The sequence below is a fragment of the Ovis aries genome, chromosome 16, assembly GCF_016772045.2.
Source record: "Ovis aries strain OAR_USU_Benz2616 breed Rambouillet chromosome 16, ARS-UI_Ramb_v3.0, whole genome shotgun sequence".
Classification (NCBI taxonomy): domain Eukaryota; kingdom Metazoa; phylum Chordata; class Mammalia; order Artiodactyla; family Bovidae; genus Ovis; species Ovis aries.
In genome coordinates, this window is record NC_056069.1 from 35,698,517 (window position 1) to 35,714,011 (window position 15,495).

The window sequence follows — 15,495 nt, forward strand, 5'->3', positions numbered from 1 at the left end:
TTTGGCACTCAGCCTTCTCTATGGTCCAACTCTCACATCCATACATGACTACTGGAAAAATCATAGCTTTGACTATACGGACCTTTGTTGGTAAAGTGATGTCTCACCTTCTTTATTTCTTTTTTTTAAACTTTTTATGTTGTATTCGAGTACAGTCAATTAACAATATTGTGGTAGTTTCCGCTGAATAGTGAAGGGACTCAGGTATACATATGCATGTATCCATTCTCCCCCAAACCCTCCCTCCCATACTTCCTTATCTCTTGTAACAGTTTTTAAAGTCTATTTGTCTCACATGATTATTGCTACTCCCACTTTCTTTTGATTCTTATTTGCATGGAATATCTTTTTTCCATCCCCTGACTTTCAATCTATATGTATCCTTAGGTAAGGCCTAATCTCAACTACTGTCGGTAGTTGGTGGCATTTCATCAGTGGTCAAGCCCCTGACGTGAATATGGTACCGTAGAAGCAGGGACTGGGCTTTATTCTTCTTCTTGGACCACAGCTCCACGCACTGATGCACCTCACTGGGATGCCTGCTTTCTGCCCCCACAGCTGTAAGACAAGGACAACACATACTTTGCCCTTCCTGGGGAAAACTGAGTTTGCATCCATTTTTTAAGGGCCAATGGCAAGTCCTCCAGTGAAGAGGAGGGGGCAATACATACTGTCACATGCCACCTGGAGCTGCCAAACTTGGAGGCCTTCCCCCCACTATGCCTTCCCCTCCCCCAGCTGTCAGCCTTATATGGTGCCCTTGGTAGAACCAAACACTATTCTGGAAGGAGAACTGCTTAGCCCACCTGAAGGGCATCTAATCATGCATGTCCTTTCCCACTCTAAGCAGAACTCCCATTTTTAAAGTGCTTCCATTGTTTCAGTTTATGATATTCCTATCCCTATAAAGGGCTTCCCCAGTATCTCAGGGGGTAAAGAATCCACCTGCATTGCAGGAGACCCCAGTTCAATTCCTGGGTCAAGAAGATCCCCTGGTTCAATTTCTGGGTCAAGAAGACCCCCTGGAGCAGGGATAGGCTATCCACTCCAGTATTTTGGGGCTTCCCTGGTAGCTCAGATGGTAGAGAATCTGCCTGCAATGTGGAAGACCTGGGTTCGATTCCTGGGTTGGGAAGATCCCCTGGAGGAGGGCATGGCAACTCACTCTAGTATTCTTGCCTGGAGAATCCCCGTGGACAGAGGAGCCTGGCAGGCTACATCCCTGGGGTCACAAAGAGTCCGACATGACTGAGCGACCGAGCACAGCACAGCACATCCCTATAAAACATTGCTTTTAACAAGTTTTGTGGTCCTGATCCATGCAACTTTTACTATTTAATGTGCACAATCTCGGGTACATTTTCTCCATTATTTAAAAACTAGTACAAAAAATTGGTCAATCAGTGACCTTGCTATAATACGAACATTATAGCAGTCATGGTGACCTTGCTATAATGTGAACATGCCACAGGCTGGATTTCGCCTCCTATATCCCTCAGGAATTCAGCCACTCTCTCCTCTCATTGTTATCACCTACTCCAGGCCCCTCTCCTCTGGACCAACCCCACTCCTCAATTCAAACTGGTCACACTTCACCTCTTCCAATCCTCCCAACTTCTCCCCACTGTGGAACCAGAGTGGTTTTAATCAGATCTCATCACCCCTTCTCACTGTTCCCAGGATAAAAAAAACAACACCTGAGCATGATCTGCAGAGTCACATGTGATCTGGCCCTGTCCTGCCCACTCCACGTGCCCCATGCTTTCAAGCCTGAAAGCTCCCAGCCCCTTTCACTCAGGGCCTCTGCTCACCCCAGCTGGATCTTCCTGGAACATTCTTCTCCATTCTCCATGCTAAATTAGCTTCTAATCTTCTTTCCTACTTTGACTCCAACTGCCCTTCCTCCAAGCTGCTAGAGAAGGTCAGGCCTAATCTCAACCCACAGCCCACTGTCAGCAACCTGCACTCCTCACATCTAGGACACTTTAACTTTGTGATCATCTCCTTAGTTTTGCTCAGCATTGAAAGCCCCATGCCTTGAACAAGGCCTGGACCTGAGCCCACAGTCTAAAACTATGTGCTAAATGATTTCATCAGTTCATTAATATGTCACGAGCTCTGTTTTTGCCAGACCCTCTTTGTGTAGATTCTGTCTAACCACAAAGTTGTGTTTTGTGGTCTTTATAGCCATGTTGTGGAGGAGATAAAAGTTTCCTTCAATGCATCAATTCAGTGACTTTTAAAAATGTGATGACTTATGTTTGGGCTGTTTTCATTCATTGATGTGGCAAGTTTAATTTGGCCCTGGCAGACATCAGCAAGTCATGAAAAACTGGCATTTACATGATGCCCAAGTGAAGTCACTGATCCATTCCCAAGAAGTGAGCTTATTCCTCCCTGATTCAAGCTCCAGGCCTTCTTCCAAGCTTGACTTGTTACTGTACTCTGCCTTCCCCTGCCATGGACGGAACCATAGAGCACGTGACTAGAAAGGCCAAGGTGAGACTACGTGGTGAGTTCTGAGTGGTCGGCGCCAGCCAGGATCCAGCTCAGTGTCCCTGGACCAGCTGCAAGCACCTGGGTCAAGACGCTTGTCCTTTGGTTTATCTGTTATTGTTATTTAGTTGCTAAGTCACATCCAACTCTTTGTGACACCATGAACTGCAGCATACCAGGCTCCTCTGTCCTTCACTATCTTCCAGAGTTTGCTCAAACTCATGTCCACTGAGTCCCACCCAGTCACCCCCATTTTCCTTCTGCACTCAATCTTTTCCAGCATCAGGTTCTTTTTCAATGAGTCAGCTCTTAGCATCAGGTGGCCAAAGTACTGGAGTTTTAGCTTCCGCACTAGTCCTTCCAGTGAATGCTGCTGCTGCTGCTAAGTCGCTTCAGTCGTGTCCGACTCTGTGCGACCCCATAGACGGCAGCCTACCAGGCTCCACCATCCCTGGGATTCTCCAGGCAAGAACACTGGAGTGGGGTGCCATTTCCTTCTCCTACTTAGGGTTAATTTCCTTCAGGATGGACTGGTTTGATCTCCTTGCTGTCCAAGGGACTCTGAAGAGTCTTCTCCAACGTCGCAATTTGAAAGCATCGATTCTTTGGTGCTCAGCCTTTTCTAAGGTCCAGCTGTCACATCCATACATGACTACTGGAGAAACCATAGATTTGACTAGACAGCCCTTTGTTGGCAAAGTAATGCAGTCCAGGTTTGTCACAGCTTTTCTTCAAGGAGCAAGTACCTTTAATTTCATGGCTGCAGCCACCATCCACAGTGATTTTGGAGCTTTTTTCCCATCTATTTGCCTTGTTTTATTTATTTATAATACATATTTAATATAAATTTATAAATGTAACATAAATAAATATATTTATTTACTATTATCCATTGGCTTATTTGGGAACACACTATCGGAGCCATGAGAACAGGAAGCTGCTCCTTCTCAACAAGAGGGAGGTTGCATTTCAGGGACCTGCCCTATGAAGGGAGATTATGGTCCAGATAGAAGCAGTCTCCCTCAGCTGGCTTTCTGAACCTTAAGTGGAGGGGCCCTTAGGTTCTTCCTTGACTGCAGGCCCGAGAGGTTCAGACAACAGCTTCTCATGGCATCGTCTGTTCTGCGATGCATGGTTAACTGATGACTGGGAAAGACTGTGTGTGGCCATAACCCCCAGGTGGAGCCCAGGGCTCCAGTCAGAAACAGAGCTGCCTGGAGAGGGGCTGTTCCTTCCTCTGGCTATGGAGGGTCCTACACCACCCAAGGCCAGTAGGCAAAGGGAGAGGGTTCTGTGTGTGCGTGGTCAGGGATAGGTCATTGCAGGTTTGCTGTGTGTCCTGGACTATCTTCTCAACTGTGCTGCAAACTATTCAAGTCAAAGCTGATTTTTCTTTACCTGCATAGGGCAGGTGTGATTATCTTTTGTCAAATGAATAAGTGACAAAAAAAAGAAAAAAGCAGCATCACAAACCTTTCTGTGCCCTAGGGATCAGGCTGGGCTGGATGTTATGGGAACCATGTAATGGACAAGGCAAAACTCTACCCTCAAACACCTCCAGCCAGTGGTTGGTTACAAGTAGATTTCAGCAGCAAGAAACCTACTTAGCAAGAAAGAAAAAGGTTTCTCTTTTTACCTTGAAAAGAGAACTAGGACCTGAATCAAAGGTCTAAACAGATGTGAACAACTGTCAGTTTAGGCTTTCCTACCATTATTTTCTTTACTATGGTAACAAAAAGAACCATCTTTTAGAAGAATAAAGAATGGGATCCACCTGGTCTATGGTTAATGTTACTTTCACTAATGGGGTTAAGTGCTAGTCTTCCACAAATTCCTCCAGCCCTCCACTCAAATTTCTTTTCAAGGCAATTCTTAGCCTCAACATGACCTCTGCTCAATGCTGTGCTAGGCCCAAATCAACAAGTGTATCCATCAATAATACAAAAAATATGAAAAATACAAAAATTATCCCTGTGAAAGGGATAACGGGAGGAAGGGCTGGGGAGGGAATAGCTGTATACAAGCGCCGCTGTTATATGCAATCTAGAAAAATGGTACAGATGAACCATTTGCAAAGCAGAAATAGAGACACAGATGGAAAGAACAAACGTATGGACACCAAGGGGGAAAGAGGGGGTGGGATGCATTGGGAGATTGGAATTGACATATATACATCCTACATATAAATACATAGTGAACGAAAACCTGTAGGACAGGGAATTCTACTCAGTGCTCTCTGATGACCCAAATGGGAAGGGAATCCAAAAAAGAGAAGATACATGCATATGTATAGCTGGTTCACTCTGCTATACAGCAGAAACGAATACAACATTGTAAAGCAATTATACTACGTCTCAATAAATGTTTTTTTAAAAAATTAAAAACCAGGGAATACAATGTAATTGTTTCTCAGATCTGTGTCTCCTGGCCTGTAGTCCTAACAAACTCCATATAAACTACTGTTTTTGGCCTTACAAAAAATAAAAATAAAAAAAGGAACATCAAATAACTCTCATGGTAGGAAGCTGCCCTTTGAGGGACAGAATTATAGACCTGGTATCAACCTTAAATCAATAGTCAGAACGATATTTAGGCCACTCATTCAGATCTCAAAGGTGATGATGATGGATCATTAAAGTAACTGGAACCTTTAAAGTTAGTGACTTTTATGCTTTACTAAAGGAACTGACCCTCTGGGTCCCTGTATCCATGCCTCCACTGCCTGAGAGAACAGTAGCTGTCCACTTGCAAATAGAGGTCCCCACCAATAAAATATCCATATTTCACTTCCCTCTAGGCAAATGCTGTTTCCCTACAGTGAGAAGATATTTCACTGTCCCTCAACCTCCCATGATAATAAATGATCATGATGTGGGCATAGATTACTAGGGCTCCCTGGACCATAAATGGTCATTGAAGGAAACCACCAAAGTGCCCCAGTGCAGCAAATGGGAAAGCATCAAGCAAAACAGACATAACCATGACTTAAACCAGACTAGAGAACATCAATCCCAAATAATTCAAAGGCAAAAAGAGTATGAGTTCAGGATTTTCTTAATTTAATTTGCTATAGAAAAAGGCACATGTGAGGAAACAAAGGACACGGTAAGTTACTCTCCGACAAGGTCCATGGAGGACCTCTTTGCTGGGTAGAAGAGAAAATGCTAAAACGTTTTCTTCCTTGTATTTCAGCACAGTATTAATAAAGAAACTGCCTGAGAGCCACACTGACATGAGAACTGCCGAGCTATTACATCTGATTTAGGAAAATCTTTGGTAGGCAGAGAAGGAAGAAGGAAGAGGAATAGAATGGTTGATCATGGATTTTTGGAACCCAGTCTTCACAGGGATAGACCCCAACAGCTTTCATAGAGAACAGAGAAGAACTGAGAAAATGATCTATTTTTATAGCACAACCCACCCAACCTACCAAACTAAAATTGTCATGTTAATTTGTCCCAGATCTTCTTAACTAAAAACACAGAACTGTGATTATTTAGAACTGTTCTGAGTTGCTAAAATGATTCCAGATTAGGATTTTGGGGGATGATGTCATGAAAGACAAATCATGGTGTTAGAAAAGGATTTTTAAAATACTGAGCCAAGAATAAAAATACTTACCATCCAGATGACATTGGATGCTTTAAATCTACTGATCTGTATCTGAAAAACCATTTTTAATTCCTGATGATAATCAAGGTTGTGGACAGTCCATTGTAAATGCAAACACTGCTTTGTAGAATTGATGGAAACCTTCAGTGATTCAGGAGTTAACGGTAAAGGTTCAGACAAGACTGAAAGACCAAAACACGATATGAAGTAACATTTAATAGGCGTATGATTGAATAATCACAGATAATTAAACTGTTCAATATCATCATTGTTTAGCTTTGGAAAACACTGCTCACATATACACTCTAGAATTAGACACTGAAAAGCTGGAGGGAATTTAGAAATCACTCAGCAGATGAAGAAATAAAGCCCTAGATGAATGAAATAAGTTGCTCAATGATACACAGCAAATTAATATATTGACAGTTACACAAAAGGATCCTTTATTGAACAATCTAAATAGTTTAGACATTTATAACGAGGCTGAATAAAAAAAGAGGGCTTTTTGCTATAAATTTCATAGTTCTGGACATCTAAAATGAATATTTTATGAACTATTTCACAGTTTACGAGACTTCCCTGGCAATCTAGTGGTTAAGACTTTGTCTTCCAGTGCAGGGGATGTGAGTTCAACCCCTGGTTGAGGAGCTAAGATCCTATATGCTTTGCGGTCAAAAAAACCTAAACAAATATTTCACACTTTATTAAACAGCTATAAATGAGAACAAGTCCCATCTCTAAAGGCTATTGCTTAAATCTCAATGCACTGAAGTTAAAACACCTCTGGCAAGAATTCACTGGGCTCTTTGGATCAGATTAGACACCTAGTGTGAAATGAGATAATCATGACAAGGTTTCTATCTCAAGGAAGGAACCTAGTGGAGAGACGCAAGAGACTTCTACGAAATAATGAGTGACTGCAAGTTTAGAGTGTTTAATGGTGGGATAGAGTCTGTCAAAGAGGAGAGACTCAAACAGGACAGATTTGCTGAGGTCAGTGAGCTGGAAAACAGCTCAGAGAGAGGATCTGCCCTGATGGAGTGACTGGGATCACCACTAATGCTGGGAGAAGAACAAAACATCACTTTTTACATAAGTAGAGGAAATGCCATACAGATTCAAAAAGAATTATGTATTGTTGAATCAATCGGCTTCACTGGTTGGTTTGAGGCCATCTAAAGTGCACTGGAGAAGGAAATGGCACCCCACTCCAGTACTCTTGTCTGGAAAATCCCATGGATGGAGGAGCCTGGTAGGCTACAGGCCATGGGGTCACAAAGAGTTGGACACGACTGAGCAACTTCACTTGAGTCACTTAACTGAAAGTACACTGGGAATGGTGCAAAGGTATTGAATAGATGAAGAGTGTATTGACAAAATCAACTGGTAGCTGATGGTTCACGGTGGAGCATGTATCTTTTTAGCATTCATTTTTCTGCTTCTTTGGGGATTTCCCCCTAGTGATCTGAGACTCTCTGGCACCTAGTTTAAATGGTAAGAGATTACCTTCTTTTGAGAATAACAATGGCATGAATCTCTAATACTGAAAAAAAACCTTCCCAAACGGTCCTTCTACATGAGCTGCTTTTCTCACGCTGTGCACATGTGCTTGCTCAGTCGTATCCAACTCCTTGTGACCTCATGGGCTGTAGCCCTCCAGGTCCTCTGTCTGCGGAATTCTCCAGGCAAGAATACTGGAGTGGGTGGCCATGCCCTCTTCCAGGGGATCTTCCTGACCCAGGGATGGAACCCACATGCCCTGCATTAGCAAGCAGATTCTTTACCCCTGAGTCACCTGGGAAGCCTGTATTTTTCTCACAGGGAGGTCAAAAATAAATAACAGCAACAATAAGATCGAGCACATAAAGTTTATCAGGCATGGTGCTAGGTGCTTTGCGTATTTTTTCTCATGAAATGCCCACTGTAAAACTGAGACAGTCATTTTTTATAGATGAGAAAACTCAAGTTCGATAGCTTAAACAATGTACACTTAGCGACCTGGAACTTAAGAATGGATCTCTTTAATAACAAGCCTTTATCGCACTGCTCCCCAACTGTGAAGGCAGGAACACCTCGCCCAATCAAAGGTCACATGGACTAGAATGTCTGAGAAGTGTGGCTCCCATCATGTCCTGCCAAGTTCAGGATACAGATGATAAGGATGGGGCTCTGGGCCTAGCCAGAAAGGTTGATAAGTATTCTTGGTGGATACAAGCAAGAAGTTCTCCATGTTAATGGTCCACGTGATAGACAGTGTCAGGATCTAAGTAAGGTTTTATCCTCAGAATTTAGAAAAATAATTTCAGAAAATTCATTCTATGGAAGCAAAGTTAACAAGAATGGCCATAAAATCCAAGTTATTAGCCATCAACGACTATTTTCCCAGAAAGATACCCATCCTTTGTGAATTTTATAGATCAGATGCTGGGAATGGTTAGGATACCAATTAGAATCTCTGGACTCCCATGACCTTGGATTTGGCATTGGGTCCCTAGATATGATGCCAAAGCATGAATCAAAAAAGAAAAAAAAAAAACAGACAAATGGAACTTTATCAAAATTAAAAACTTCTGTGCATCTAAGGACATTGTCAAAAGGGTGGAAAGGAAAACTAAAAATGGAGAAAATATTTTGCAAATCACTCATCTAGTTTCCAAAATTTAAAAGAACTCTGACAACTCAACAGCTAAAAGACAAACAACTCTATTTTAAAAACAGACAAATGACTTGTATAGGCATTTCTCCAAAGATGTACAAATGGCCAATCAGCACACGAAAAGACTTTCAACATCATTAATCATTAAGGAAATGAAGATCAAAACCATAGATACTATCTTATACTCACAAGGAGGGTTATAATTTAAAACATGGAAATAAGCATCGGTGAGGATGTGGAGAAATTAAAACCTTTGTATATCAAGGTGGGAGTGTAAAAAGACTTTGGAACTGAAGAAAACATTTTGAAAGTTCCTCACAAAGTTAAAGTCACCATATGACCCAATAATTTCACTCCTATGTATATATTCTAAAGAACTGCAAGACTTAAATTATTTATACACAAATGTTTGTAGCAGCACTATTCACAACAGTGAAAAGGTGACAACAACCCAAATGACCATCAGCAGATGAATGGACAAACATACCGTGGTATATGCATAACCTGAAATACAAGGGAAGACTCTACACACGGATATCACCAGATGGTCCAAACCAAAATCAGACTGATTCTATTCTTTGCAGCCAAAGATGGAGAAGCCCTCTACAGTCAGCAAAAAAAGACCAGGAGATGACTGTGGCTCAGATCATGAACTCCTTATTGCAAAATTCAGGCTTAAATTGAAGAAAGTAGGGAAAATCACTAGACCATTTAGGTACAACCTAAATCAAACCCCTTACAATTATACAGTGGAAGTGACAGATTCAAGGGATTAGATATGATAGAGTGCCTGAAGAACTATGGATGGAGATTTCTGACACTGTACAGGAGGCAGTGATCAAGACCATCCCCAAGAAAAAGAAATGCAAAAAGGCAAAATGGTTGTCTGAGGAGGACTTATAAATAGTTGAGAAAAGAAGAGAAGCTAAAGGCAAAGAAGAAAAAGAAAGATATACCCATCTGAATGCAGAGTTCCAAAGAATAGCAAAGAGAGATAAGAAAGCCTTCCTCAGCGATCAATGCAAAGAAAGACAGGAAAACAACAGAATGGGAAAGACTAGAGATCTCTTCAAGAAAATTAGAGATACCAAGGGAAATTTTCATGCAAAGACGGGCACAATAAAGGACAGAAATGTATGGTCCTAACAGAAGCAGAAGATATTAAGAAGAGGTGGCAAGAATACACAGAAGAACTATACAAAAAATATTTTCATGACCCAGATAATCACAATGGTGTGATCACTCACCTAGAGCCAGACATCCTGGAATGTGATGTCAAGTGGGCCTTAGGAAGCATCACTACAAACAAAGCTAGTGGAGGTGATAGAATTCCAGTTGAGCTATTTCAAATCCTGAAAGATGATGCTGCGAAAGTGCTGCACTCAATATGCCAGCAAATTTGGAAAAATCAGCAGTGGCCATGGGACTGGAAAAGATCAGCTTTCATTCTAATCCTAAATAAAGGCAATGCCAAAGAATGTTCAAACTACCACACAATTGCACTCATCTCACACACTAGTAAAGTAATGGTCAAAATTGTCCAACCCAGGCTTCAACAGTACATGAACCGTGAACTTCCAGATGTTCAAGCTGGACTTAGAATAGACAGAGGAACCAGAGAGTGAGTTGCTAACATCCATTGGATCATTGAAAAAGCAAGAGAGTTCCAGAAAAACATCTACTTTTGCTTTATTGACTATGCCAAAGCCATTGACAGTGGCTGTGTGGATCACAACAAACTGTGAAAAATTCTGAAAGAGATGGGAATACCAGACCACCTAACCTGCCTCTGTATTCAGGTCAAGAAGCAACAGTTAGAACTGGACATGGAACAACAGACTGGTTCCAAATCGGGAAAGGAGTACATCAAGGCTGTATACTGTCACCCTGCTTATTTAACTTCTATGCAGAGTACATCATGAGAAACGCTGGGCTGGAAGAGGCACAAGCTGGAATCAAGATTGCTGGGAGAAATATCAATAACCTCAGATATGCAGATGATACCACCCTTATAGCAGAAAGCCAAGAAGAACTAAAGAACCTCTTGATCAAAGTGAGAGAGTGAAAAAGTTGGCTTAAAACTCAACATTCAGAAAACTAAGATCATGACATCCTGTCCCATTACTTCATGGCAAATAGATGGGGAAACAATGGAAAGAGTGAGAGATTATTTTGGGGGGCTCCAAAATCACTGCAGATGGTAACTGCAGCCACGAAATTACAAGGCACTTGCTCTTGGAAGAAAAGCTATGACAAATCTAGACAGCATATTAAAAAGCAGAAACATTATTTTGCCGACAAAGGTCCATATAATCAAAGTTATAGTTTTTCCAGTAGTCATGTATGGATGTAAGAGTTGGACCATAATGAAAGGTGAGCACCAAAAAATTGATGCTTTTGAACTGTGGTATTGGAAAAGACTCTTGAGAGTCTCTTGGACTGCTAGGAGGTCAAACCAATCAGTTTTGAAAGAAACCAGTCCTGAATATTCATGGGAAGGACTGATGTTGAAGCCGAAGCTGCAATACTTTGGTCACCTGATGCGAAGAATGGACTCATTAGAAAAGACCCTGATGTTGGGAAAGATTGAAGGCAGGAAGAGAAGGGGATGACAGAGGATGAGATGGTTGGCATCACCAACTCGATGGACGTGAGTCTGAGTAAGCTCCAGGAGTTGGTGATGGACAGGGAAGCCTGGCGTGCTGCAGTCCACGGGGTCACAAAGAGTCGGACACAACTGGGCTACTGAACTGAAGAAAGAATGAAGTACTGATACATGCTACAAATCAGGTGAACCTTGAAAACGCTACACTAAGCAAAAGAAGCCAGATACAAAAGTCTCGTATGGTATGGTTCAGTTCACATGGAACATTCTGAACAGTTAAATCCACAGAGAGATAAAGCAGACTGAAGGTTGCCAGGAGCCAAGGGAGGGAGCAATGGGGATAACTGATTAATGATTATAGTGTTTTCTTTGGAGACAACAAAAAAATTTTGGAACTATATAGAAGTGGTAAATGCAAAAAATTTTGAACATATTAAATGCCACTGTAATCATAAACTGGTAATTTTATGTTATATAAATTCCACATCAATAAACATTATTTTTAAAATATACATGATCATGATAAAAATATTCAACCAATACAGATATGGAATTCCCTACCAATTCCACTCTCACTCCACTGCCAAGTTTTAATCGTAAGTTTTTCCTGAACTTTTTCATACATTTAAAAAATCACATTGAACTATAACCCCATTTTATATTTTTTAAAGCACCTCCATTATTTTTAAAAAGCTATAAAGAAAACTAAAACTAAAATGTTAACAGTCAATATTTCTGGATGGTGAGGTTGAGTGATTTTAATTTTTAACTGGAGGATAATCACCTTACAACATCATGTTGGTGTTAATTTTCTTGTTTTATGCTTTTCTGTACTTTGCAAATGTTCTCCAGAAAACATGTATAATTTTCAAAACCATATGATATGCTAGATTTTAAGAGAAATATTCCTTTAAGATATCCAGTTCACTTCACTAAGATGACACTTCAGAATGCATAATTTAGTCTTCTGAGTTGATCTGCACCAAAAGGCTGAGTCCCGGTTATATTTCTATGTTTCACTCCCCACTTAATAAATTGGCATTCTGATTCTTAACAAGTTTGGGCAGAGGGAATTAGTTATCATGCCCCATTCATTCAAAGGTAAATGAAATAAGTTGGGATTCCTGAACATTCAAAGCCCAACAGGACAGTCATCCTCTATCATTATTTGATTAGAGGTTTTATCTCCTTTGTGAATAAAATGTCTCAATTTTTTAATTAAAGACAGCAGAAAGCAACAGCTGCTATTCATTCTCTCCCTAACTCTGTGAGCCAAAGGGAGATTTAGGAAGTGAACTAAAGGGAGACTTAGGAAAATGAAAAGGCAGAACCCTTATGGAATGGGGGCGGGGGTTGGATTTTTAATAACTGTGTAGAGAAGCAGAGTGCACACAAAATCAGCCCACCTCTCCTAGCCCTCATTTCACCCTGCTTGTATGGTATGGTCATCTGTTCAGTCAGTCTCACTTGAGATTCACATTTCCGGGAGGGCAGAGTCTTATGCATCCTGGAATGAACTCTAGTCCCCAGAACTTGGCACAACGTCTTAGCCACGGCAGCTCTCAAATGACAGATCCGGCACAGCACCAGCACGATCTCAAGTGCCTGCCTGACCAGCAGCCCCTCACCAATAACTCGTCCTTCCTGGCGGTCTCTTCTTCCCATTGCAGCTTTTCCCACCCCATCTTTGAACCCTGATCACAGCACGCGATCATAGCCTGTTTGGTGTTTGTCTCCCCGCAGACCATGAGCTGAACAGAGGTGGCACTAAGTCTTACTCATCTTGCTGAAATCAAGAGTGTAACACCCCTGTCCCAGTGCAGACACTCTGTGACTGAATACTGAATCAGTGAGTCACCTACCCTATACCACCAGTGCTTCAGGAAGCTCTAGAAGGCTGTTCTGTGATGCTTTAGACAAAGAGGAGCTTGACTCAGGTACTCGGCAGACAGCAGTCAGAAATAACTGAGTGGAAAGCAATCTAGGACATCCTTGGGAAATGGTGGGAAATGGCAAGGGAAAGTCAGAGAGACAGAGAGACCTCGGAGGTGACTCAGTCCAGTTCCAGTGTTTTTCAGAGGAATAAATTGAAGCTGAAAAAAGGGAAGTGACTTTCCCAAGGTCACAGAACCCAACTGGGACACAGGACTCTTGGCCTAGCTCTCGACAACACAGTATTGCAGTATGGCCAAAAAAAGCGGGCTTAGAACCAGATAGCTATAGACTTAGTCAAAGGCTCTCCTACTTTCCCCAACAGTTTCTCCATCTGGTTCCAACACACTTAAGGAAACAAATTGTGGCCCATTCGTAAGATGGGAGAGCTTGCAGCCATAAAATATGATGTTATTTCTAAAAAAACTAACATTAAAGGTAAAAACTCTCATCATATATTGTATTATTTTAATATATATGCTAAAGTAAACTTATTAATGTATATGTACTTTAATAAGTATATATAGTATTATTTCCTAGCATATACACTTAGATGAGGTGAGGTGAGGTGAAGTTGCTCAGTCGTGTCCAACTCTTTGCGACCCCATGGACTGTAGCCTACCAGGCTCCTCCATCCATGGGATTCTCCAGGCAAGAATACTGGAGTGGGTTGCCATTTCCTTCTCCAAGGGATCTTCCCGACCCAGGGATCAAACCCAGGTCTCCCGCATTGGAGGCAGACGCTTTAACCTCTGAGCCACCAGGGAAGTCCATGTACACTTATGTTATATATAATACATGTGAACTGACCTGAACTTACCCAGTAAAGGTGTGTGTGTGTATGCTCGGTCACTTCAGTCGTATCCAACTCTATGTGACCCTAAGGACTATAGCCCACCATTCTCTGCTCTGGAGAATGAGATTTGTTATGTAGTATACTTATTAAAGTATAGTTAATATAAAGTATACATACTATAGTATGTGTAGTATAAATATATATGTATTATATACAACATAAGTATTTATATTTCTATTTATACTTAATATAAAGTATACATACTATAGTATGTGTAGTATAAATATTTATGTATTATATATAAGTGTATATATTTACATTTATACTTATACTACACATACTATAGTATGTATACTTTATATTAACTATACTTTAATAAGTGACCGAGCATACACACGCGCACCTTCACTGGGTAAGTTCAGGTCAGTTCAGTCACTCAGTCGTGTCCGACTTTGGGACCCCATGAATTGCAGCACGCCAGGCCTCCCTGTCCATCACAAACTCCTGGAGTTTACCCAAACTCACGTCCATCGAGTTGGTGATGCCATCCAACTATCCTCTGTAGTCCCCTTCTCCTCCTGCCCCCAATCCCTCCCAGCACCAGTCTTTTCCAATGAGTCAACTCTTCGCATGAGGTGGCCAAAGTATTGGAGTTTCAGCTTTAGCATCAGTCCTTCCAAAGAACACCCAGGACTGATCTCCTTTAGAATGGACTGGTTGGATCTCCTTGCAGTAGCTAAGAGACAAATACTATTTCTTTAGCTATAAACAGCATTTCAGCACTTAGCATATTACCGTGGTGGCAACGGCCTCTCAATGAATTAGGACATTCCAACTTGTTCTAACTCTGATCACATAACCCATTTCTACACACCAAGCACAGAAAGAACTCCTCTGCCAATGGCCATGGATCATATATTGATCATGAAATGCTGAGGGATTAAGTCTGCTGACAAGTTTCCATTGGCCAAGAAATCAGGGTTAAGGTGTAACTTACTAAAATGAGCCATTAAGATCAGGAAGGTGGAGACTAAATCACTCACTGCTATTCACCAATTCCCGGTAATTCCCAAATAAAAATAACCTGTTCATTTTTCTCCAAAGCACCAATTACCTTGGTTTTTTTTTTCTGTGTGATTTTTTTTTTCTTTATTGTTCTTTCCACTTCTTACCTTCACTTTGGTAAGTTCTCAAGGGCAGCAATGTCAAGAGGAATGTTGTCTGCAAGACTGCAAAGAGAGCCATAGGGCCTCGTCTCCTGAAAAAGATGAATTACAAAGAAGAGAAATTTAATTTTAGATGTGAGCAGGTTTCTTTGAACCTATTGTGGAAGATAATGACATTAAAGGCTTCCATTCTGGGACTTTCCTGGTGGTCCCATGGTTAAGAATCCACCTT

The 15,495-nt window shown here is 41.3% G+C and overlaps 1 protein-coding gene across 4 annotated transcripts in view; it reads right to left on the reverse strand.

Moving 5' to 3' along the window:
• OSMR (oncostatin M receptor) overlaps positions 1-15,495 on the reverse strand; it is a 66,362-nt gene that overhangs the window by 34,394 nt on the left and 16,473 nt on the right. For all 4 annotated transcript variants that reach the window (XM_060400481.1, XM_060400482.1, XM_004017030.5 and 1 more), the window contains exons 2-3: positions 15,270-15,355; positions 6,118-6,290 (exon numbers count right to left, since the gene is read on the reverse strand). In XM_060400481.1, the coding sequence (XP_060256464.1) occupies positions 6,118-6,290; positions 15,270-15,342 (246 nt within the window). In that variant the 5' untranslated portion in view covers positions 15,343-15,355. The remainder of the gene's footprint in view (positions 1-6,117; positions 6,291-15,269; positions 15,356-15,495) is intronic.